General features: G+C 37.9%; 1 protein-coding gene across 3 annotated transcripts in view; it reads left to right on the top strand.

The window, feature by feature from the left end:
• ASD1 (alpha-L-arabinofuranosidase 1) overlaps positions 1 to 26,439 on the top strand; it is a 38,024-nt gene that overhangs the window by 4,504 nt on the left and 7,081 nt on the right. For all 3 annotated transcript variants that reach the window (XM_010253495.3, XM_088891647.1, XM_088891648.1), the window contains exons 6-16: positions 92 to 245; positions 6,624 to 6,693; positions 8,763 to 8,908; positions 9,032 to 9,077; positions 9,197 to 9,249; positions 18,695 to 18,839; positions 20,272 to 20,390; positions 20,512 to 20,583; positions 20,660 to 20,763; positions 26,006 to 26,062; positions 26,170 to 26,368. In XM_010253495.3, coding sequence (XP_010251797.1) covers positions 92 to 245; positions 6,624 to 6,693; positions 8,763 to 8,908; positions 9,032 to 9,077; positions 9,197 to 9,249; positions 18,695 to 18,839; positions 20,272 to 20,390; positions 20,512 to 20,583; positions 20,660 to 20,763; positions 26,006 to 26,062; positions 26,170 to 26,368 — 1,165 coding nt within the window. The remainder of the gene's footprint in view (positions 1 to 91; positions 246 to 6,623; positions 6,694 to 8,762; positions 8,909 to 9,031; positions 9,078 to 9,196; positions 9,250 to 18,694; positions 18,840 to 20,271; positions 20,391 to 20,511; positions 20,584 to 20,659; positions 20,764 to 26,005; positions 26,063 to 26,169; positions 26,369 to 26,439) is intronic.

The following is a 26,439-nucleotide window of genomic DNA, read 5'->3' as shown; positions in this document are numbered from 1 at the left end:
GTTCTTCTCATGTTCCTATACTCTGCTAATAAAATCTTCTTTCCATACTTACGATTTTATTTTAACTTTTCTGGCTGAATCATTGTTGCAGATTGACTGCTTCTGATGTTTTGAATTGGAAAAAGGTGGAGATTCTAATGGTTGCACAAAGTACAGACCATAATGCTCGACTTCAATTAACAACAACAAAAAAAGGAATAATATGGTTTGATCAGGTGTCAGCCATGCCCTTGGACACATACAAGGTATTAACTCCACAGACCAGTGAAGTAATTGGATAGACATTATTTATCTCAAATTTAATATTCAACTGAACTCAACAAAGCTGTAACCTTACTAGATAGATTTTGTTTTTTCATATTTACCTCAAATTGAAAAGAATTGGAAAATTGTCCAAAAAAACTTCCAATTTTTACAGAGGCATTGGGTTACCATCCTGTATTCTTAGAAAAGAATTTAAGGCATGGTTGATGATGATGATTATGATTCTTAAAAAAGAATTTATGTTTACTTAAATTTATCACTAGCAATTAGATATATTGAAAATTTGCTTCCTTTTATGTTTATTGTAAAACTCTTGCATGAATGCTGCAAGATTGCTATTAAACCTTGATGCTGAAGATTTAATCAATAATATACTTAATCTTTATTCTCCCTTTTATTTATTTAGTTCTTTTTTTTTCTTTTAAAACCCTAGAGTAGGAATAACACAAAATAAAAAACTCTTAAGAATTTCTTTTACAAAGATTTCCAAAACAATTATATGTTTGAGCATGGTGGTGATGATACTATCTATAAATTTTAATTCAGTACTCCTCACTGGATTTGTGACAAGGACTCAATATCATGTTATAATATTTCAAAAAATGCATTCATGTGTAATATCGGCCAGAGGATATCTATTTCGCTTTTTGGATAAGTTATGTGGTTGGAATGTCAATGCTTGTGAAAAAGGACGGAAATATCTGGACTGATATAATCCATGATGGTGCAAACCATTATATCTGGAATTTATAAAAAAAAAACATTATTTCTGGGCTGATATTATCCATGAAAGAGGATGGATAAGTTATGTGGTAGAAGGTGACTGTCAAACCATTATTACCATTAGTTTTTGGATGAGAAGTCACTTTCTTTGGCTTTCTCATTGAACAGATCATTCAACCAGGTGCTTAGAAGTGCGAATGGTCTAGCTGACTCTCTTGCTAGGTTAGGTGTGGTCAAAAGCCAGCTGGATTGGGGTTGCCCAGGGCCGGGTTGTAATCTGTAACTTCTTAGTTTTTGGTGATCTGTTGTTTGTGTTTCTTGGATCATCTTGTCTAGAGTAGTTTTCTTTCTTTTTTGTTGAATGCTTGGCTGTTTCTGTGGTAAAGACTGCTGCTTGTTTTTTCTTTGAGCAAGAGGGCGTTCTTTCCTTCAATAAAATATAATGTTCATATAAAAAAAAAACATTTATGCATCATTTAATCAACATTGGTGTCCAATCAAACTATTTGGTCCAACTACCTGAATTTTGTTACAACATTTTACTCTGTTTAGGGCCATATTATCTATTAATGAATTATCAGCCATTTCTCAAATGTTGTCATTAACTCAATCTTCTTCTTTTTTTTTTTTTTTACTTCGTTGTTTGTTCTTTTGGCTGTATTTAGTAAGAGTGTTGAGTTCAGTTGAATATTAAAATGTATTCTTGCCAAATGCCTGCAAAACTGAACTGGAGTACAAATTTGCGTCAGTTCAGCGTTTTCACTCTTACCAAATGCAGCCTTGAGATCTTTGTACGAAATTACTATTTCTCATTTGTGTAGCCACTGGCCTTCATTTTACATGATCAAACAATCTCAGTTGACCACTTGACTTTATTTATATTGTCACCAAGTGGGGCTGAATTTAAAGTCACTAAACTGCAGCCATTTCATACCTCCTACTCATGATACATATTCATCTCTGCATCTTTATTTCTTCCATGTTTATTTTATGGATGTGGTGTTTCTTGATTTTAAATGTTCTGCTCCACAAAGCATACCAGTCTTTAGTAGTATAAAATTTCGCATTCGGTTTGATTACCAAGGGTTTGGTCCCTTAACTATTGAGAAGCATATCTAACTTCATCCATTCAATTTTAATCCAATAAAAAATTTTAGGACAAGATTTTATGACCTAAGGTTGGATTTCTGTAAATATTGAGAGGAATCTCATCCAATGTTTTCTCTTGTTAGAGAATCCCTAAAATAGATATTCTGGGTGTTTTCTCTTTCTTCCTCCTTTCTTTCTCTTTTCTTATCTTCTTCTATATGAACTTTTCCTTTTTCTTTCTCTCTTCACTCTTTAGAGATTGAATTCCGTAAGACTCTCGAAAGTGTTGGGGTTACTTAGTAACCTTTCTCCGGAAGGGGAGCTGTAGCCTCCCTCAAAGGAGATTAAATAGGGATTTGTGGTTATGTAACCACTTCTCTCTATAAATAAATGATACCTAGCCTGCCACTTAAAGAGAGGGAGAGACAAGCATAAGATACTCCTTTAATGACCTAAATGGACTTTTTAGTTTGCCCTTTAGCCTTCTTTCATAAATGTGGTCCCTATCCACTTAGTTGAGTTTTAAATGAGCCCAACTGCCTACTCTTTTTTTTTTTTTCAAGAAAAGATAAGATACATTTTGTTGGATCTTATTATAATATTTACTAGGGCATTCCCTAGGAACTAAGCTCCCTTTGTTTCACCTGAAAGCCTTGACTTATAGCAAAAAGAAACTTTTCTAGATGACTATGTACCTGCCTCGGTGACAACAATAACAAAGTAGGCACCTTATTATAATATCATTACTATGGTTACATCTTGTTAATATATGTGTTAATATATTCTATTATATTCCATATATTTTGTTTTAAAGTTTTACTAATAAGATTTAAAAGATCCAAGAGTTTCCAGTAGAGAGAAAGTCGAAAATAAGAGAAGGATAAAGAAATTTTTTTGTTTTGTTTTGTTTTTTTTTTCTGTTCTCTTTCTTTCTCTTCCGTTAAATAAAATAGCAGCTCCACATTTGTTTCTTTTCTCTTTTATTTACTCTGCTTTTTAAATTGTTTCTCAAATAAAATTATAGCCTTCTTTAGTTTCTTATTTGATATGAATTTGCTCTATAAATGCTTACATATTAGTATTATCTTTGAAATATTAAAATTAATATATTTAAAATACTATTGTCTTTTAGATATGATGATTTGGGAGGGTATTATTACAGTTGCATATGGTGGATAGATGACCTATTTTTAAGTTTAAATAAATGGCTAGGGTTCAAGTCTCTTAACTCACATTTTCTTCAAAATATGTGTGTATTAAAGCAATAAATACATTAAAGGGGCACAAATAAATGAAAACAAAGAGATGGATTAATGGTAACAAATAGGACGCCTTGGGTTCAAGTCTTGTTATGAACATTTTGAAGTTTTTCTATTCACGCTATGAATTGGGTGGTTTCATAAAACTGGGACCAGTTCACCAATTTTCTGGTTAAACCGGCCGGTCAGCTGGTTTTGGGTGGTTTTTCATGAATTACCGTTTTTAGTGTATGACTGAACCAGCCAAAGGGCTGGGTCACAGTGTAACTAGTTAGGTCAGCCAGTTCAGTTTTCTAAACAATTTATTAGGATTCGGCCTGCCCTTGAATCCTATTAAGCTGATAACAGTCAAGAAGAAGGAAGAGAAAGAAAGAGAGAGAAAGGAGAAGAAGAGAAGAGAAGAAAGGGAGAGAAAGAACTGGTTCGAATGAGAGAAAAAGATCACTCTCCCATTCAGCCAAAATTGATTTATATTACTTATATTGTGGAAAAGACACATGTGCCCCTACTTAAGTAAGGGATACTAAATCTAACATAATCTTACACATCAGCACATAAACATAAGTATAAAGACAGAAATACCCCTACATATTCGACAATAACACTCCCCCTCAAGCTAGAGAATATATATCATATAATCCCAGCTTGTTACATATGTAGTCCACTCTTCCCCGACTCACCCCTTTAGTAAACAAGTCTGCCCACTGGTTCCCTGTGTTAACATATGCAGTATCTATCACTCCACTTAGCACCTTCTCTCTCACAAAGTGACAATCAACCTCTATGTGCTTGGTTCTCTCATGAAACACCGGATTAGAAGAAATATGAATTGCAGCCTGATTGTCACAGTAGAGCTTCATTGGAGTGTCAACAGTGTATCCCATATCCTGTAGAAGGTTCTTCAGCCACACTATTTCACAAGTAGTATGCGCCATAGCTCTATATTCTGCCTCTGACTGCTTCTTGCCACAACTGTCTACTTCTTACTTTTCCATGTCACCAGATTATCCCCAAGAAAAGTGCAATAGCCTGTGGTAGATCTCCTATCAAACATAGAACCGGCCCAGTCAACATCAATACATCCTTCTATTTCAAGTTTTCCACCACTCTTGTATATCAAACCATGACCAGGAGCCCCCTTTAAATACCTCACAATTCTTAGAATTGCATCCCAATGTGGAACCAGAGGATTCTGCATGAACTGACTTACCACACTAACCGCAAATGAAATACCTGGCCGAGTAATGGTTAGGTAGTTCAGTTTACCTACAAGCCGCCGGTATCTTCCAGGGTCTTCAAACACTTCACCCATATCGCTGCTCAGCTTAGTGTTTGTTTCTATAGGTGTTTCAGCTGGTTTAGCACCTAACAAACTTGTTTCTTCCAGCAAATCAAGGGCATATTTCCTCTGACACAAGTTAATACCATGCTTAGACCTTGCTACTTCTATCCCCAAAAAATATTTCAATTTACCAAGGTCCTTTGTCTGAAAATGTTCTTGAAGAAAAGCCTTCAACCTATCAATGCCCATTTTACCATTTCCGGTAATAACAATATCATCTACATACACCACCAATAGGATCTTTCTTGCCTGAGAGTCATGACTGAAGACTGAATGGTCAACTTGGCACTGTTTCATACCAAAGTTCTTTACCACCTCATTGAACCTATCAAACCATGCTCGAGGAGACTGTTTAAGCCCATAAATGGCTTTCTTTAGTCTGCACACCTTACTGTCCTCCCCCTGAGCAACAAACCCTGGTGGTTGCTCCATACAGACCTCCTCGAGCAGATCACCATGCAAGGAAGCATTCTTGATATCAAGTTGATAGAGGGGCCAATCATACATAGCAGCAAGAGAGATCACAACACGAACTAAATCAATCTTAGCAATTGGGGAGGTCTCTGTGTAGTCAATACCATAGGGGGAGGACTTCTTAGAAACCACAACAACTAACCACAAACAGCATAACTGGAGGCATAGAAACCTCCAAGGGAAGAGGGTGACCACTCTTTTTCAGCCCTTTCCCTTATCTCCAATAGATGGCGAAGAAACCAAGAGAAAACCCTAGACTGGGTGCGCAGAAAACAGAATTCTGGGCAGGTCTGATTTGCTCAGTTTGGCTCTGATACCATATTAGGATTTGGCCTGCCCTTGAATCCTATTAAGCTGATAACAGTCAAGAAGAAGGAAGAGAAAGAAAGGGAGAGAAATGAGAAGAAGAGAAGAGAAGAAAGGGAGAGAAAGAACTAGTTCGAATGAGAGAAAAAGATCACTCTCCCATTCGGCCAGAATTGATTTATATTACTTATATTGTGGAAAAGACATGTGCCCCTACTTAAGTAAGGGACACTAAATCTAACATAATCTTACACATCAGCACATAGACATAAGTATAAAGATAGAAATACCCCTACATATTTGACACTAACACAATTATTATTATTATTATTATTATTTAATTTTGTATACCTGAAAAAGGTGTGGGCCTTGCTTTGCTCCTTGCACCTCAGGCACAAGAAGGTCCTTGCACTTTTCTTGCACCTCGTGCTTTTAGAATACTGTTCATGTTGTCCATATTCTACCTATTTTTTCCTTATTGATTTACTCAATACCAGCTTCTAGCTAACATCCCCTTCTTGAATCCATTTAAATGAAAATGGCTTACCCTACTGTCATTTTAGCCATACCAATCTCTTAGATTTCTTATTATTACTCTGGTTGCTAAACTCTCAAGTTGAACAAATAAGCAATCTTTAATTAGGTTGTTCTACATCATCAGACCTCAAGGAGAGAATAAAATTTCCTTTTTTCATAATGATGACTATATCCTACTACTACTATTACCATTACTGTTACTATCATCATCATCAATCTTTATTATTATTTCTTTGGAAATTAGGGGCCATTGCTTGGGGCAATGGTAAAATATCAGACTGATAAGTGTTAGAATACGGGTTCAAGTAGCAGTCACTTTGTGCAAAAAATTCCAAGGTTTAGATCCATATCAAGTCCACCCCTCCCAAGATAGTTGGGACCAACATTGGGTAATTCCCCCTTATTTCTCTGGAAATTCCAGTTTAGTTTATATATCTTTTTGTCTTGCTTTATTTCTCTAACTTTCATCATCTTTGTATGGATCTTTTATGTTGATTTCTTTTATAATTTCTGAAAATTGTTTTCTACACTTTGATTCATTTTTATAGGAAGACTTGTGTGTTTCTCCTTCAAGCATATTTGTATTATTTTGACTTATTGTTCTATCTTTATCCTTTTTTTTTTCACAGGGACATGGTTTCCGGAAAGAGCTTGTGGATATGCTTGCACGCCTAAAACCCCAATTTATTAGATTTCCTGGTATATAATGCAGTTGGTTTCTTTCATGTTTTACAAAGACCTAGGTAGACAATATGCATGTGCCCTTCCATGAAAACCTTTGAACGTCACCAACTAAAGGTCACTAACTTTTTTCTTTTTGAATAGAAAAGAAACTTTATTGAAACACAATAACATATTACAATACAAAGAAGGTGATGAGAAATCACCCCAAAAAAAGAAAAGGAGACCACAACTAAAACAAAATGCCCTGCACCACCCCTAAACAAATCTGAAAAAAAAAACCACAACCTCCCCAACAATTCACTGCAAAAAATAGAAGTAATCAAAACTCAAACAATCTCCTGAAAGAACATCCTCATCCCAAAAAGATGAAGCCACTCCCATCTTTACAGCCACTCAAAACATTACAAGTTTCCCAAAGTAACCCTTTTTCTTCCCTAATCAACAAAACCTCCTCTAAAAAGCTCTGACACCGCACCGATCTTAACAGATCTGATCTTCTTTGCTCTTTCCAACTCCCAAAAAGTATTCCTAGCGAATTCTTCTCCACCCAAAAAGAAAAGTCCCAAAATTTTACTCACTTGAACCTCTTTCTCAACCACTACTTCTAGCTCAGCCTTCTTCTCAACCGGTCTTATTTGATCGAGGATCTCATCCCCATCAATCTCTTGAATCTTTGAATCTTCTTCCTCCTTATCTGAATCTTCCTTTTTAAGATCAACTGCAGTATCCACTGGTTGAACATCACAAGAATCAACCTTCCTTGTCCCCAAAACATCTTAAAGCTTGGGTTAGCCAAGAAAGGGGTGAATAGGGGGTATTTCGTTTGGGCTCATTTCTAATTTTGTATCCTTTGTTTTGCTCTAATGGTTGAGTTAAGAAAGTTTACCTCCCCCTTCTCTTGTAATTAAAGTTCTTTATTCTTATAAATCCTGCTGTTACTGATAAAAAAAAAAAAATCTTAAACCTTATCCACCATCCCCTTAACATGCCCTGCTTTAGCTTTTACTCTTTTCCTCTTGTAGAGTAACATCTATAAGAAAACACTTCCATTTTGAGAGTCTGTTGAGTAACATCACAAGAATCCCCACCCTCAATAATATCTATAATTTTTTCAGAGTCTTCCAACCCAAAGGCATTATCTCTCTCTAAGGAAATACTTCCATTTTCTGTGGCTGCTGACTAAAGGTCACTAACCTTGTTTCCTTTGGAATCAAGTTTGTTAGGACAATCAATAGCATTTAGCTGGAACAGTATTGGACTAATAAATTACCTGTTTCAGATTATATAGTTATAGATGTTGCACCCATCATATCTACAGATCCTGGAAGCTTCAAGCAAAAAGAACAAGTTTACATGGTGTTCTGATATTACAATTGTTATCCTTTTTACTATCCATTCAAACACAATAGGGTCAATACCATACTTGTGTTTATGTAATTGGTGATAGGCCATACCATACTTGGCTTCTTCATGGTAATCCTATTATAGATTATCAGTCTCTGAAATTAAAAGAACTGCAATTAGCCATATTTATTTATTTATGCATGTGAAAATCTCTGAAGTGCAGGAATTGTTCATGGTATCTGGACATGTGAATATAACTCAATCAAATTCATTAGTCAAACTCTTATGCATATTCCTCTCCCTACATATATGCATATATGGTATTATGGTCTAGAGCAAATACATCTATATAAGTCTTAATAAGTTATAGCTAACCTTGTCTGGAGTTGAATATAAACTCCGTGGAATATGGAATTGGAACCTATTCTAGCATAAACCTTAATTACAAAAAAAATTACTTTAGCTTGAATCTAGGATAACCAATTCACTCTATTAGCTTGCAAATAGAAGCATGACATTATTTACACAGTAGTCCTTAGAATTAAGAGAAAAACTGTTGTGGAAAAGGTTAGGGTCAGTGAAGATGGACATCCAAGCAGAAATTTCCAAGACATTTTCTTTTGATAAGGAGAAGTTTCTAAAGCCTGCTGCACCATTTATTTATTCAATATCTTGTGTCAATATGGAAGTTAGATTTCAAATGATTGATGCAGAAAACTTCTTCCTCTATATTGTATTAGGTGGTTGTTTCGTTGAAGGAGAGTGGCTGAGAAATGCATTTAGATGGAAAGAAACCATTGGTCCCTGGGAGGAGAGACCTGGACACTTTGGTGATGTTTGGATGTACTGGACTGATGATGGGCTTGGATACTTGGAATTTCTACAAGTAGGTTTTTTTTTTTAATTTTATTTTTTGCATTGTTTGGGTGTATCTTATTGTGAGAAGTTTTAATCTATAGCTTTTGGAGACGATGATGTTTAATGGATTATCACTATTTCATTGCTGCAGCTAGCAGAGGATCTTGGGGCATTGCCAATATGGGTTTTCAATAATGGTATTTTCCATCTGCTCAGTCAACCAACATGGTCCCGAAATGTGAATAAATACAAACAAGACATGACTAATATTTTTCCAATTTGTTCTTTTTCCTCTTTTTTTTTTTTCATTTTATAGGAATTAGCCATAATGACCAAGTTGATACTTCAACTGTTTTTCCTTTTGTACAGGTAAATATCCATCTTTATTTTGGTTTCAATATATATTGGTCAGCCATCCATTATATTGCTCAAGCAATTCAATGAAATAAATAGATGTTCCAAATTGTTAGGGAGTAGCAATTCTTTAGATGCTGATAATGCAGCACAAACTTATCCCATTATGCCTTAAAAACGTCAAAGAAACTTTATATGCTCTAAAGGCTAGAGCTCATATCCAATGATATAAGATTCTTTCAATTTGATATGTTCTCAAAGTCAACACATAGCACACATATTTCACCAGAACTCAGTATGAACTTGATACATGCACAATTTTACCAAATGTATATGCTATGATTTTATATCTTCTTTCCTCCAAAACTATGGATTGCAATGATGACATATTGGACTAAGAATCCATTTAATAACAGCTGAAGTGGCTGAACTTAATGACTTATTGATTTTGTCTTTTTTTTTTTTATCAATAACAGAAACTCATTTATTAAGAAAAGAAAGGATTAAATACAGCACTCCAGGAAGAGGTAAAATGACTTAATCTCTCCCCAAGAGAACAAGAAAGAAATTACAAAATAGCCCAAAACATTTGTTCCCTTCCAACACCTTGCTTTGCCAATGTATCTGCAAATGCATTTGCAGTTCTCTTCACCCAATAATACTGAACTTCCAATCCACTGGATAACCACTTAACCTCCCTCCTTTCATTTGCAAATTTCCATAAACCACTATCCTTCCCTAATCAGTTTACAATCAACTTTGAATCTCTTTCAACCACCAACTGTTGAACGTTCAGCTCCTTAGCCTTTCTTAGCCCTTCCAAAACAGTGAACATCTCAGCTCTAAGGGAGTCACCAACCCCAATGGGGCCTGAGTACATAGCAACCACCTTCCCATTTTCATCTCTGAATACACCCCAACTCCTGATGGTCCTGGATTCCCTTCACTACTACCATCAAAGTTTAATTTTATAAAATCTAGAACTGGTGGTCACCACTGAGGGCTCACAGCTGAAAGAGCTGGATCAGAATTTGCCACCTCCTTCCAGCTATTAAGCAGCATCCCAATAGAGATATCAACAAACAACTCCAATGATTTTACCCATTGTACCACCCTAACTGTTATAATTTCAATGATACCTTCTTTCTTCCTTTCCTTATTAGAGAATATCCTTAAATTCCTTTCCTCCCATAGAGTCCAACATATGGCAGCTCTTAAGCATCTCCACAAGATTTTCCCCTTCTTTTTTGGCCACCTGAAGAATGAAGCAGCAAACAACCCTTGTATACTTAGGAGGGATCCACCTATAACCAAATAAAGCCATAAACCACTCCCAAATACAGAACCAAACGGGTAAGCGATTAATAAGTGGTAGGGACTTTCACCATTAGCCTTACACAGTATGCACCAATTTGGGGACAAGCACCAATTAGGCCTTTTCCTTTGGAGTAAGTCACAGGTATTACATCTTTCCAAAAAGGCTTCCCAACAAAAAAATCCAACCTTTGGAGGGATCAGTTTACCCCATACTTCTTTTACTAGGAAAGTTTGGGCAATGGAATTGGTAGGTTGCACCAAAGACTTAAAGAAAGATGCACAAGAAAAGACACTGGAAGGAGATAAGGTTCAAATTCTGCTGTCCCTTTTTGAAAGATGTAAAACCATTCCCTTCAAAACCTGAATTAACCCCAAAACATTTTCAAGTTCTGAAACCTTAATGCCTCTTCTAAGACCCAAATCCCAATCAAAACCAAAGTTGGACTCAGAAGGGGCCAAGAAGATAGACACAGTTTTCCCTTTATATAGGGGTAGAGAGAGAAAACAGAAGGGAATTGGTCTTTTAAAGGCATATCACCCACCCAAATATGCTCCCAGAATTTCACCTGGTTTCGAGAACATAGATCATACCTGATGTGCTGTACAAAAGAGGGAAGAATGGCATGTATGGATCGCCAAGGAGAGGTACTAGTAGCTCTTGCCAAGACCCCAAAGTCCCAGCCACCATCTGCCTGTCCGTGGATGCTTAGTATTACCTTACCCCACAACTTGTATCTTTTTCTTGCTAGCCTCCACAACCACTTTCCCAAGAAAGCTTCATTTCTCTTCTGAATGTTGCCTAATCTCAAGCCTCCATCAGCCCCTAGACATTATTTCTCACTTCACCCTATGGTCTTTCCTGTCCTCCCCTAGTTCCCACAAGAAATCTCTCATCAATTTTTCCAATACTTTGCTTACATTCTTTGGAATCCTAAAAACAGAAAGGTAGTAAACTGGCAAGCTGGACAAGGTGGCTCTAATCAAAGTGATTCTACCACCTAGAGATAGGTAGTTCTTCTTCCAAGAGGCCAACCATTTTGTTAATCTATCAATTACTGTGCTCCAAATGCTATTCTTCCTCGGATTATCCCCTAAGGGCATCCCCAAGTACTACAAAGGCCATTGTGATACCACACACCCCAATAATTCAGCCCTCTCCATCATTGTGCTCTCCTCCATATTAATCCCCACCACACAGCTCTTATCAAAATTCACCTTCATGTTTGACATTTTCTCAAAGGTTTGAACTACCAACTTCACCCATCTGATATCCCCCTTCATAGAAAAGAATTGTGTCATTAGCAAATTGTAGGTGAGTGATAGGTATTTTATCTTGCCCAACCCTCCACCCCTTCACTAGGTTCCTTGAATCTGCTCTCTCCATTAACTTCCCCAACACATCTGCAATCAAGGTAAAAAGGAAGGGAGAAAGGGGGTCTCCTTGTTTGATTCCTCTAATGACCTGAAAGTGATCTACTACAACTCCATTTACCAAAATTGAGTAATGACATGTCTCCATACAACCCATGATCCATTTGCACTATTTCTTCCCAAATCCAAAGTAATCCATCACTTGCATTAGAAAAGACCAATTCACCGTATCATAAGCTTTTTCTAGGTCCAGCTTGCACACAATTTTTTTCTTCTTTTTTCTCTTTAAATCTTCCACACATTCATTAGCAATTTAAATTTGATCCACAATCTGCCTATTTCCCACAAAAGCTCCTTGGTTTTGTGAAATTATGTGTGGAAGCACTTTTTTAATTCTTCGAGACAAGACCTTAGCAATGATTTTATACAAGCTATTCACCAAATTGATAGGTCTAAAATCTCTTGGATGACTTGCTCCAACTTTCTTTGGGACTAAAGCAATAAAAATTGAGTTTAACCTTGGATTTATTACCTCCCTTTCAAAAAATTCATGAAAAACTTTTAGGATATTGGATATCCGATTTCAGTATCTCCCAACAATCTTGGTAAAAGGCCATTGTGAAGCGATCCGGCCCTGGAGCTTTGGTTCTGTCCATTGCAAAGATTGCTTCCCTAATTTCCTCCACCTCAAAGCTTCTTCCAAGCCACATCTTAGCATTTTCAAAGAGTTTGAGCCAATCTAGTCCTTCCAACCAAACCCTTTTGACTTAATGGTCTTCTATAGATTAACTTAAAACGCTCCACAAAGGCCCTTGCAATCTTAGCCTAGCTTGTAAGTGTCACCCCATCCACCTCCAGTTTGGAAATATGATTCTTTCTTCTCCTGCCATTGGCCATTGCATGAAAGAATTTGGTGTTTCTATCTCCCTCTTTCACCCACTTGTGCCTAGACTTCTGCCTCTAACTAACTTCTTCTTTATACAAAGTGTCCTCAAGTTGTTTCTTAAGTTCCCATCTCACTTGCTTATCCTTCTCTTCAAAGGAACCCCCTGCCCTTTCCTTAGCATCCAACTCCTCAAATTTACCAATCACTTCTTGCTTTCTTTCCTCAATTCTGTCAAATTGAAGGGTATTCCACTCTTTAATCTTTGTCTTTAACTCCTTCAACTTCCAATGGAATTGCATACCCTCCAATTGGCCCTTGGATCACTTCTATTCTACCTAGTCTTAACCATCTCAATAAAGCCAGTGTGAGCCAGCCACATATTCTCAAATCTGAATGGTGTGGAACCTCTATAGCCAATCTCCGATTCTCCTCTTTTATTAAAATGATAGGCCAGTGATCTAATGTAACCCTAGGCAATGTCCTAGATGTAATCACCCCCAGTGTTCCTCCCAATCTGTTGTGAATAAAAATCTGTCCAACTTTGAGCAGATTGGATTTGCTTGTAAATTAGACCAGGTGAAGTTGCCACTAAGTAGAGGAACCTCCTTCAACTCAAAAATATTAATGAAATTGTTGAATTTCCTCGTACTAGTGTTGTTTCCTCTTCTCACACTGGTGAACTCCTCTGTGAATCTAGTAATATTAAAGCTCCTAAACACCACGAGCCCTCCCAAAGTCCTCTAGTATCCCCCAATTCCTCCCACAAACCACTTCCCTCCCTGTACCCAGTTGATCCATATGTGTTTGTCAATATCCACTCAAGCCCATCTTCCTTTTGTCTAAACTTAATGGAAACAGTGAACCTCCCAATCAGCTCTTCCACTCCCTCCATGGCTTCTTCTTTCCACGTCGTTATTATTCCTCCTGAGCTTCCCCAAGATGGGCTTATTGCCTAGTTGATACCCCTTCTCTTCCAAACAGCTCTTGCCCATCCACCATCAAACTCCATCAACTTTGATTCTTGTATAAGCACAATGCACGGATCTGCTCTTTTTATCACTTCCTTAATTATAGCTCTTTTCCTTACACCCCCCAAACCCCTAACATTTCAACTTGGGATTTTCATTTCCACTTTTATGCACCCCCTTTTTCCTACCCCCTAATTATTCCCCCTCCTCCCCTTTCTCTCACTAAACTCCTTATCCTCTTCAATATCTCGCCTTAGCCTTTCAGGTTCACTCAGCTTCCTCTTTCTAACCTTCCCCCCTTCCTTTCCCTTTCTTAGGAAAACCATCAAATCATTAGCATTCTTCATTTTACAGCCTAATTGTTCTACAAAATCAGCAACCAAGTCTTCCTGTTCGTTTTCCTTGGTACCACCTCTCTCTCTATTGGCCTCATTTTCCTTATTCCCTAACCCCTAGATCCTTTACCTTTCTTCCTCCTTGCCTTCCTTGCAACTCCTCTCCTCCCTGCTAACCTTCCAACTACCACCCTGGGCTTGCGGCAGAATGGCTGACTGGGGATCTGAAATAGAGGCATCAATCAGAGGACAACAGTTAGTACCACAATGGGAAAACGTAACCATACATTGGGTGGGTTCCAGCCTTCCAGGAGCGGTTCAACTGGAGTACAAGGAACACCTGCCAAGGAGTTCATATTTTGAGATTTACAGATCTCCTCAGGTGGAACAACTCGTTGTGGAAGACCTCCTGCCATAGGCTTTCCTATTGACATACTTCTAAGGCTCTGTAGCTCGTCCCCTGTTTGGTCATCCGTACTTGGCTGCCAGCAACCACCATCTACCTGCTTACCAAAAACCTGCATTTTGCTTGTTACTTGGTCGGTTGGGCCCTTGTTCGATTCCAGATCAGCTCCCCCCATAGCTAAGCCACACTCGGCATTGTTTAAACCTTTCAGTTCACTCGGCAAACCTGAACAGGGGTAATAATTTCCGTATTTTGAACATCACTGAATAGGAGGCTTGTATCCAGCACTTCGTCCTCAAGGGCCACCACTTCCGTACACTCCAAACTGTCTGCTACCGAAGCATTTGAAGAGAGATCTTCCTTGTCATCAGATGTCTCGCAATCTATCCACCCACTATCTTTTACATCCACATCCTCCTTGTGCTCCCTGGAATATATTGGGTTTGGGCGATCTGTACTTTTCCTTTCTGTCTCCTGTTCTTTGAGAGGGGGCCTTGGAAACCACTGTAGGTTATCTTTAGTTGACCTCCTGAAGTTCTTTCTCGACTTAGCCTTGTTTGGAGAAGAAAATAGACCATATCTTTTGTCTATTGTCTTCCCCCTTAGTGTGTAACTCACGTGACTATTAAGAGTGTCACTTGAGCGGTTGAGCCTTCGTCCCGGTTCAACCTCCTGGACTGTCCAGCCTGTACCCGGTTTGGTCCAGTTCCAATATTATTATCAGACCCATTAGCTTTGACTCCCCCTTCACTACATCGCAAAAGAGGGCCCTGCCCCCTGACCCTTCGAAATAAAAATTTGGGAAAATTCTTGATAGGTATTTAGGTCGAGTGTCAATTTAGTATTCGAATTTTAAAATTCGATAATTTAGTATCCAAACTTTTATTTTGTGAAAATATAATACCTACCGTTAATGGACGTCAGTTATATATATCATGTGCCATTTAAGAATTTTAAATTGTCAAAATTATACCCTTAAAAAATGCACTGTTCATCATCTTCTTTCTCTCTCTACATGTCGAATTCATCAGCTGCAACGAAACTCCACCGCTCCATCCCCTCTCTCACATATTCTTGCAAAGCGGTTTCCTTGAGATACGGTGTAGGCCACCTGCTACAGACCAACCCAACCCATATCCGCCTTTCACTTCGTCATGTTTTAGCTGCCCTCGGTTCATCTGATCCACCTGTGACAAGCCCTCCGGAGCTACCGTTGAGGCCAACTCCGGAGCCATCCTCTTTTCCACCGGAGGTGTCTGCAACTCGTACAACTCTAGATATCGAAACCGCACCGCCGTGCCGCCGCCTGAAGTAGGGATCCCCAATCCTCCTCCTCCATTTCAGATACCGCCAAGGCCTAATCTTGGGCAGGAATTTCCAGGACCCCCAATTCCGTCTCCGTGCATTCCTGACATTCCGATACCAAAGCCGCTGAATGTAGTGCCACCTCAACCGCCGGATCAAATACCGCCTAGGCCTCCGAGTATTGACCCACCACCATCGATGCCTCCCGATATCATACCACCCACGGGGCCGTTTGCAGTTTTTCGACAACTAGTTGGTGAATTGTGAGGATTTTTCTTTAATTAAGTTTGATATATATAACGTGCTTATTTACAGCGTACATAAAAGGGTTATATTTCTCATTGGTGAGCATTATGTTCACTTTTATTTATTTATAGTTTTTCAAAGAAAAAAGTTTCCATCTGAAGAATCACAGAACAGATATCAAATCATAAATAGGAGGTCGAAACAGTGGCGGTGAACAGTACGATGCGGAAACCATGGTTTGGACTGGATCAGTGGCGGTGAGCAGTCTTCATAGACTGGAACAGTGGTGAACTTTTGTTTAGTTTGACTCTATGAACACTGATTTTCTTTCTTTGGTGTTCAACACAAGAGATGATGAACATTGGCGGTGAACAGTAAAAAAATTAGATAAAACTTAAGGAGCATTTGTGTCTTTTCCCATAACACTTAACTGTGAGTTAACGTCAAGTACTATATTATCTTAAAATGAAAGTTTGGGTATTAGATTATCGCATTTTAAAGTTCGGATACTAAATTGACGCTCCACCTAAAATACAGAGTACCTATCAGGAATTTTCCCTAAAACTTTTTGAATTATTTTCTTTTTCTAGGCTACGCTTATGAGTACATTGCACCCCGACTATTCCCCTTCCCAAAATGGATTATCTCCTTTCTTATTCCTTACAACCTCTCTCCTCTTGCCACATAATCTCCTGCCCTCCATGTCATCATCGTCTTCCCCCTTCGACCAAATCCTCCATAATGATGCTTCAACTTCTGTTAGTAACCAGACCTTCCTCCACATAGCATCAGAGAAAATGTTCACCACGCGAACATCTTCCGGCTTTATTGCACGCACCTTCACTTCGGTCGCTCTCAGGTTGTTGAAGTTGCAGTCCTCCATTAAACCCCCTCCCCCCCCCCCCCCCCCCCCATTGTAGAGATTATTCTTTCCACCATCGCCTTCTTCCAGAAGTTAAAACTTAAACGGCAACCCAACTAACTTGGAATTGAAGCTTCCCACTGAAATTTCCTGGTCATTGCAGGACATGTGCCACTCTTCAATAACGATCAAGCCAGCCTGGGTTTCGAGTGAGGAATCGTCTCGCCCCCAACGTCAAGAATGGCTCTGCTATCGCTGAATGGCACCACCATAACAGACAAAGAAAGGCCAAACTTCTCCACCACTGCTTCCACAACCGGCTGCCACTCCACAATCTTCTTACCAGCAGAAAGCACATATCTAGACTCCCACATTCCTTTGTCCACTTCCATCTTCAACTTTTGTGATTTTAAGGAACAAAAGACTGCAGGCTTTGAACTCCGTTCTGCCTCTGCTGCTTTACTACTCTGTTCACTACTATTTGCCCCGGCAGCCTCTACATCCTCGTTCTCTTTCTCCAGTAATGTATTCTGAATAATGCTCTCAACTTTCTCTGTCAAGACAAGATACTCCTGCAACTTCTCCACAAAAAACCTCCATCCTGACTTTTTAATCCCTTCTGGAATGCACACCATCTTCCTCTTATCTTCTCCAAAGCATTCAGTCACCACTATAAACCAACCTTTTTTTGTTATTTCTTAGTTCTGCTATAAACCTCTTCCTCTCAATCTTCAAATGGCCCTTCCATCCATTCTCTTTTTTTCCATGCAAGGCTCCATCCATAAAGCCTTTCACCCAGACCACTGCATCCCTGAAGAGAAAAATGGTGGATTTTTTCTCTTCCCTGATCTTCAGGCAGACCTGGCCGTTGTTTCTACACTCCTCAAAAACGAACTTCTTTGCCTCGAAAGCCAGGTCCCTTCTCCATCTCGTGACTGGCCTGTAGTTTGTAGCTCCCTACTCCATCTGCGATGTAGCTCCCTTGATCATCAGTTTCATTTATTGATTTTGTCTTTTAGTAAATAAACTAATTAAATAATAAAGTATACAAGTAAATGTTAACCGTCCCAACTTCAGTTTCAGCTAATAAGGAGCTCACGACCTCCTTAATAGCATGTTCACTAAAAGACAAAACAATAAGCCATTTAGTTCAGCTACTTCAGGTTATCAAATGCCCCCTAATACATGGATTTCTGAACTTGAGTTGTTTCTATTTATCAATTTGGTTTACTGTAATAGTTGGGTGACTGCTGGCTGATCAATACAAGGTACTGGATGACATTTCTTGCAACCCTATACTTAGAATTATATGGGTTGCCTACATTTTTACTGTGTATGTAATGATTTCCAGTTTACAAATCCATTTTCCTTAGCTAAATTGGTCTAATAAATGTTAACACAAGAGAACTTAAAAATGTAAACGAGTATAGTTTTTCTCATATAGATGTTCTGATTGGGATCTTTTCCTTTTTTATGCTAATAAATAGAGAGAAAGACACTAATTCTTAAATACCAAAAAAGAAACTAATTCTTTAATATAACTGGTGAAAGATTTTTTGCAAAAAGTTTCTCTAATGTAAAAAATTAGGAAGATATGATAAGATGTGGCTATCTACTATAATTTAATTTTCCTAGCTTCTACATTTATTCTTAGTCATTCTAATCATTTTTAACATTAAAAGGTATTCATTGTTGATGCCAATACATTTCAATCTTGATGGATTTCCAAACAAGCATTCCTTCTGCCTTGTCATCTTAATGCAGGATGTTCTTGATAGCATTGAGTTTGCTAGAGGTGATCCCAATTCAACATGGGGTTCTGTTCGAGCAGCGATGGGTCACCCAGAACCATTTGACTTGAGATATGTTGCAGCTGGGAATGAGGATTGTTGGAAGAAAAACTATCGAGGTATGTTTGATTTTTCCAGAAATAAGAGTTTATGTACTCTAATGGTTTCAAATGTTAACGCCCATTCTCAGATACCTGTCTGTGAATTATTACACTGAAAAAGTTAAAAAAAAAAGTTTTTGTATTGTTTGATCAAAACGCTTGATACACAACTTTTGTGTATCCAGTATGTTGATATTTTAAACCTTTCTAACACTATATTTTGACTTTTTAAATTAAAACATTTAAAACTTCTAAAGTATCCTCTCTTTTTTGAGCAAAGGTAAAGTATAATTGTATTAATCAAAAGGTCCTTTGTACAATGAGAAGCTGTACAAAAAACAAACCAGAAGGGCCTCAAAAAAGGCCATCCTCAAAAAAGTACCATCAGACGTATCTTCTTTAAAGTAACCTTTTTAATCTTTGACTAAACTAAAATCTGTGTACTAAAGAATGATCTTCCATCAAAGAAACAGAAAGTGCTTAGTAAAAGTCTTTCCAATTCCTAGAATAACTGAAATAATCCCTAAAATCGGCAAGCACAGGGCGGATTCTCCTAGCTATGGCCAACTAATCATAGAATCCCTCCAAGATTCTTTCACAAATCCCAGAGAAACATAAGAACAATAAGCTGCACTGTAAGGAATCTCAGAATGCAGCACCTTTTAGAAAAGATGTGGACCTCTTTGTTGGACTGTAGGTTTGGACCTTGGTTATCCTTGTTAATAAGAAACAAGATATTTCATGAGTCCTTTATTATTTCAAACCTGATTATCCTACTTCCCTATCCTAATCCATCATGACTACATCTTTCTCTCCCCCCTAAACTTCCCTATTATTACCCAAGAATGCAAATAAGCATCAAGAATTGACCTTACTTGCATGATGCAAAATTCTTTTTGGTAGTCTCGTTCCATGTCCCAATCCTTGTCCAGTTACTCTACACTGAAGATTCACAGTGTGTCTCATAAGTATACCTCAATATTTTTCTTTGCTGTCAAAGAGATAATATCCTTTTGTACATTGATTCTGTCTTCCATATAATATCAATAAAATTTTTCAAGTTACTGATAAGAAACTGTGCATGATAAGAAGTGTTGAGATAGGCATGCAGCTTGTTATTTTCTTATTCCCTTTATTGGTTTTATGGACCGGGCAGGGGTACAATATTCCTTGTACACATCTTTATGTTGATATAAATTGAAACCTAAGGGGGTGGCTGCCCACTTTTTGCTCCCCTTTGAGCCTTTCTCTCCATCATTCTCTTCTCACTTTCTAAATCACTTTTCTACTTTTTTCTTTATTTTCTCTTCTGTTTCAGATCTTTTACTAGAAGCATTTCCATTGTCATGAACATTGCCTTTGTTTTGAAGAAACTTGATTAGATCTGCATGCATAATTCAAGTGTAGGACTTTACATGTGAACTGAGACTTTTACCACCCTATTGATCAGGAAATTACATTGAATTCTATAATGCTATAAAGAATGCCTACCCAGACATCAACATAATCTCAAACTGTGATGGGTCCTCTCGCAAGTTGGATCATCCGGCTGATCTGTATGATTTTCATGTAAGAATATCATAATCTATACTCCTCTTGTATATGTAGTGTAAGTTATGTATCATTTATGTATGGTAATGTTGTTAGGCTTTACAAGAATCAATATCTAACTCACCAGTTTCCTTGTCAGATTTACACATCTGCAAATAATATGTTTTCAATGGGCCATCAATTTGATCATACATCACGTGCAGGCCCAAAGGTATGATTGTGTTCCTTTTTTGTAAATTTGACATTTTCTTTTGGTTATAATAATCCTTTCAAAATATGCATTTCAGGCTTTTGTGAGCGAGTATGCTGTAACTGGAAAAGATGCTGGCACAGGAAGTCTTTTAGCAGGACTAGCGGAAGCTGGATTCCTCATTGGAATAGAAAGGAACAGGTTACATTTGACTTTTTAAATACTTGCATTATTTAGTATAATAATTAAATGAACTAGAAAAGAAACAATTGCAACCAATAACCAAGAGTAAATTAAAAATAGAAATGGAAAGCCTGGTTCTGAATTAAAGAATATAAAGGCAAGTGCAAGTCTCTGTTTCTTCAGATTCAATCCCATAAATATGTACATAAGAAATTTCTATTCTGGGTAATGATTGGTTACCAAGAAAAGATACTTCTAACTACAATAAACTTGAAATTTGAATTTCTATCATGGCTTTCCACTCTGCCACAAAATTATCAATAACTCTTTCAGATAACATCACAATTTTTGACATTCAATTGAATCTTTATATTGATATAAAATTTAAGATAAAATAAAAGTATTTTTCCCTTAAAATTAAGACAACAATTAGAAGACATGTGAATGGAAATCAATTAAGCTATAAAAACCTTACAAAAACTAGTTCTGACCAAGTTCCATTTAAATGATTTTTCCTATATTTTCTTAATTTCTTGTATTCGTTAATCAATATCCTCAAGTGTGTCATGCCCCTTTTAATCTGATGGTTTTTCCATTCCAATATTGTTAATATGATGCCAAGTCTTGGCCATGCAATCTTAATTAAAATGTATTAACTACAATACTAATAATCATAACAACGAGCTCTCTTATAGAGATTCAATTATAAAATGTGCAACAGTTCATAGAAGTTTGTTGATTGGGTGATTCAGAATCAGTTGTCTATAAACTTGGGGATTCATTTATGGGAAATAAAAAATTATTAACAAAAAGGAGAAGCATAAAAGGAGTAGTGCAAGTGTTGTGAGGACCAACCACACGCTGTCAACCCACACCCAATATCAAATCCATTACAGCCAGGAAAGGGTCCCTACCAATGTTCTCAGACTCGGACCATACTGGAAAGTTGGATGTCAGAACTGGGAATCAGCAGCTAAAATGATTTTTTTATTGACTATTTTTGAAAATATTGGCTTGGTCAAACTAACCCTATTTACATGGTTTAATGTCTTTTATACCCTCCAATATTTATTGTTTAAGCTTATTTTGATGAAAATAGCTTTAAAAGAAAGTCCAGAATCAATTCTGTTATTTATTTTTTAATTTCACATTTTTTTTATTTGAGCAAGTCAAGTAGTTGCACTCATTTATCAAAAAAAAAGTCAAGTAGTTGAACTGTTCAACCTGTTACCCAGTTGCCAAAACGGTTTTCAGTCCAGTAAGAGTCTGACAACACTAGTCCAACAAGACTACCACCTAACAATATTAATGCCTATATATGCAAACTGAGAGAGAGAGAGAGAGAGAGAGAGAGAGATCTGCACCCAAAAGCTAGCCTATAACATTTCCACAAAACACCTCCCGCCCCCAATGGAGGAAAATAATTGCAGGTACACAATATAAAGATGAGCTCCTCATCTTTTGCTTACACCAACTCTGCCTCTTTCTCTACTCCCTGCTTTATCACCAAAGTTCTGGCATATCCCAGTTTAGAAGAGTACAGACCTCCCTATGAGTTTCATAAAGTAACAAGCTTTGGTGTCACTCTGTTATTTTCTTCCAGAGTTTTGAAAATAATTGGTTGTTTATTAATCACCCCTGCCAAAAAGAATTAGCCATAAAAACTTGGCCATTTTTTGATAAATGCCCAATATATTGAACTTTATACTAAAATGAGCGAGAGTTTCCCTCAAACTGTACAAAAATAGATACAAGCATCAATGTTTTGTATTGACAGTGCAGCTACAGGTGTATACGAAAAAAAAAATGTATCATTCAACTTTAAAGCTAGAATTAAAAACTATCTGCTTGCAGTGATCCCTGAAATGCTTATACAAAAAACCTCTGAGCTCCTTCAAGACACAAGTCCATCCAATCAAAAGCCTTTCTGCTCTAGCTACATTTTTTTTTTCTGTATTTCCTTTTCTATCAAAGATTCTGCCCACTTTTTTCAATAAAAAATTTCTTGTTAATGATGTATTTTGTCCACCTCTTCTCATCCTTTTTTTTTTATCAGCAACTCCTCATCCTATGTTTCATCATAAGCTCGTTTGTTACCTTCGTCTTCATGTTCAGCCTCAAAGACAACTTAGAGATATGTCCTTCTTGTACAATAGGCATTGACCCTCCACTTCATTCCTATTCTCTCTGCTAAGCTCCTTATTCCTTTCATCATCTCGATATTTCCAATTCTAAACCCAGTCGCCTAATTCTACTAGTCTACAAATCTTTGACCTTGGATTCCAAGAGTATGACATTCATGCTTTCAGCCTCCATTCCAAAAGAAGTGGATCTCCTCAGAGTTCTGATTAGTCACGAATACTATGGATGCATATAAGAAATCCATAAATATCATAGGCTTCATATAATTTGATGATCCATATGAAATGCTGGATGACCCACAGAGATACAGCAAGAGTTCCTGTTCAGAAACTCACCATTGCTACTGCAGTTATCTTCGACGGTCATCCACTTCAAACTCTGGTCCTTCTATAGAGATGTTCAATTGATTGTTGACATCTCCCCTCTTGATTGAAATTTCTTCCACATGCTCCATTACCTCCAAAGCATCAAAAGCATAAATTCTGATCACTTGCGTTCTTGAAAACTTCATTATCCTATTTTTTTTGAAGAATAAAAAGAAAGTTTTCATTAAAAGAAAAAGAAGTGAGTACAGCATGGATGATAAGATATCACCAGAAACAAGGAAGCAACCTTGGGGGACCCGAAAGGCCTAAAGGCACCCCATCACACACCCAAAACAAACCAATCAAAACCAAGAGAAAGATCAACAAAAGGCCCAAAAAAGATCCAGAAGACAAAGACCACCAAACCAGCACTAGACTAAAATTGCAAGCCCATTCTTAAGCACACTTCAATCTTCATCTGTAAACTCATCCTCATGATTTGTAAAATCATTGTCCCAAACCTTGTTCCCCTGAAACTAGGCTTTTTTGTTCTCTTTCTCCTCCTTTCTACTTTCAAAAATCTCAAAGGCCTTCCTGGCAAATTCCTTGCCACCCCAATACCAAGCCCAAGCTTTTCCCAACCGTAACCTCTCTATCTACTAATTTCTGGATATCCACACCTCTTGGGTTTTCTTCATCCCCATCAATCTCCTACATCAACTGGATTCCACTAGAGTTAGAAATGACATCACTCATCTGTTTTAACTGTTATTCCTTCAAAGTAGGAGACTGGCTGAAGTTGCACCGCCACCCCCTCTGACTGGAATCAGAAGTCCCAATACCTCTTACTCTCTTCCTTCTGTATACCCATTTGTATTTTTTTGTAGGTCCTGCCCCTGCTAGCCCGAGTTTTTACCTTGAAAAGATCTTCGTCACATGAACTGTATTATGAGATCTCGGATTACGTGGTTTCTTGCTGATTATCCCATTACTTTGAGTCTCCTCAGATTCTTCTACATTGCTCCTTCGACCCAAATCAACCCCCAATCTTCCTGCCTCAACCTCCTCAAAATATAGATTACTTTCGACATTTCTTTCAACCTGTTCTTCGGTGTTCTCCTCATCACCCGAATCAATCAGCCTTGTCTTCGATTTCCGACTGGTCATCAGCACTATGGTTCCTCTCCGAGCCCTTCTCCTCTTCCACTTCCAACCTCTCAGTCTCGGTAAAGGCTAGAACCTCCGAAGGCTGTGAAGATTGAAATTCAGAATCACGATTGATCCCTAAAGACTTCGTACATTCTTCCCCAGTCTTAACAGATTCACAAAACCTATCAGTCCCCCCACATACCTGAGGCAATGGTAATTGGTTGGGAATCTTCCCTGAGCCTTCAAAAATCTTCTTCTTACCGCTTTTATCGAACTTAACTATCACCCAGATCCAGTTCTCTTCCTTTCTTTTTCTAGCCTCAGTCGAGTTCCTCCTTGTTCCTTTAACTCTTTTCATCTTTGGTTTGATTGGCCCTAACAGCTTCCTCTTATCACAATTCCTTTTTCTGCAACTAAATCCCTTCCTCCCGATATGCAGACTGACCTTGAGCTGTTCACTTCCCTCCTTACCTAATGGATGAAATGAGAACTTCATGCAAGAGCCTTTCTCTTCGGTATCCATGGGAGCATTTGTACCAGAAACTTTAATACCTTCCTCCGGAACATGAAGAAAATCTCCTGCATTTGCGAACTCAGAATCAATTGTTCTCCTACCTAGAGAGGAGGAATAAAGGGACCAACTTCTCCTGTCAAGCCAGACAAAGGACCCCACACAAAGGTCACTTGAAATCTCCTGGACCAACTTCAGCAGCTTGACCAGGACCCGGTTCATCTTCCATTACCTGGACCAGGTTGGGCCTTCTTTGATTTAATATGTATTGTGGACCCAATGGAATGGGTGATGTGGCACCGCCCCCTATGGGCGGGCTCTGCAAAAGACTTTTTGCCCCCCGTTCTCTCTCCATTTTCCAACAATTTTGAGCTACTAAAATTCGTAATCAGAGTCCTTCCAGCTAGCCCGCGTGGAGTCTCTTCAAAACCCACCGACGTCTGTTCTCTAGCCAATTGCATTTGACCATCTCTCTCCTTTCCACGTGTAACCCAACGTTCGAGGACTCCATCGTCTTCTTGCTTGGAACATCTCCTCCAGTGCGACGATTCTGCTCCCAGAAGTACCCACACCTTAAGCCAGTCGCCATCGACAAGAATCTTTAAACATCTGGAAACTTCTTCAGGTTCAAGGCCTTCGATTCTTACTCTTGCAGCATGAAGGTTGCCAAGATTGAAAGAAACCAAAACTTCCCCCAAAGATTGGATTAATTTTTCCAGAACTTCTTCCTTCCAGTAATTGAAGGGAAGCCCAACTAAATGAAGCTCCAGAGTTCTTTCAGAAATAATCTTTTGATTGCACGACGCATACCGCCTCTCCACCCATGTCTTTAGACTATTATTTCCATCCATACGTCTTTCTCGAGTGCAGTTTTTTTTTTCTAATTGGAAATGGTTACATTCGTCAAGGAAATGCAACTTTCAACCACCCAGAAAGAGGTGCTGGCACCAAAATAAACAAGTTACAACACAGCCCAGTGCAGTTTGTGACCCACAAAGTTAATTATATATGACAATTTTGAGATTAGTTTCAGTGCATTATGATTATGAATCTATGATAGATGAGAAAACTAAAGATTTGTTCTTTATATTTTCTTATTTAGCTTTCCCATGTTGCTTGCTGAGTGAGGTTGTAATTTTTTCTGTTAACACAGTGATGTTGTTCATATGGCAAGCTATGCACCACTTTTTGTAAATACCAATGATCGACGGTAAATTTCTTTTGATTTTTGAAAATTTTCCAATTACGATAGTATTATCTAATGTTATTGGTTTTACATTATGAAGCTTCTAAGTTTTGAACTTCATAATCTTGAAGGTGGAACCCAGATGCAATCGTCTTCAATTCATGGCAACAGTATGGAACTCCTAGTTACTGGATGCAAACATTCTTCAGGGAATCAAGTGGTGCAACTCTTCTCAACACCACACTTCAAGCGAGTTCCCCAAGTTCTCTGATTACTTCTGCAATTACATGGGATGATCCAGTTGGAAACAACAATTACCTAAGAATAAAGGTCTTGATACTCAATATAAGTTGGTTCTTAATATTTTTAAATTTTCAGCAGTGCATACTACATTAATGTTT

This window comes from Nelumbo nucifera, chromosome 7 (assembly GCF_055504915.1).
Source record: "Nelumbo nucifera cultivar China Antique chromosome 7, China Antique-T2T, whole genome shotgun sequence".
NCBI lineage: Eukaryota > Viridiplantae > Streptophyta > Magnoliopsida > Proteales > Nelumbonaceae > Nelumbo > Nelumbo nucifera.
This window is presented reverse-complemented; position numbering and strand designations above follow the sequence as displayed.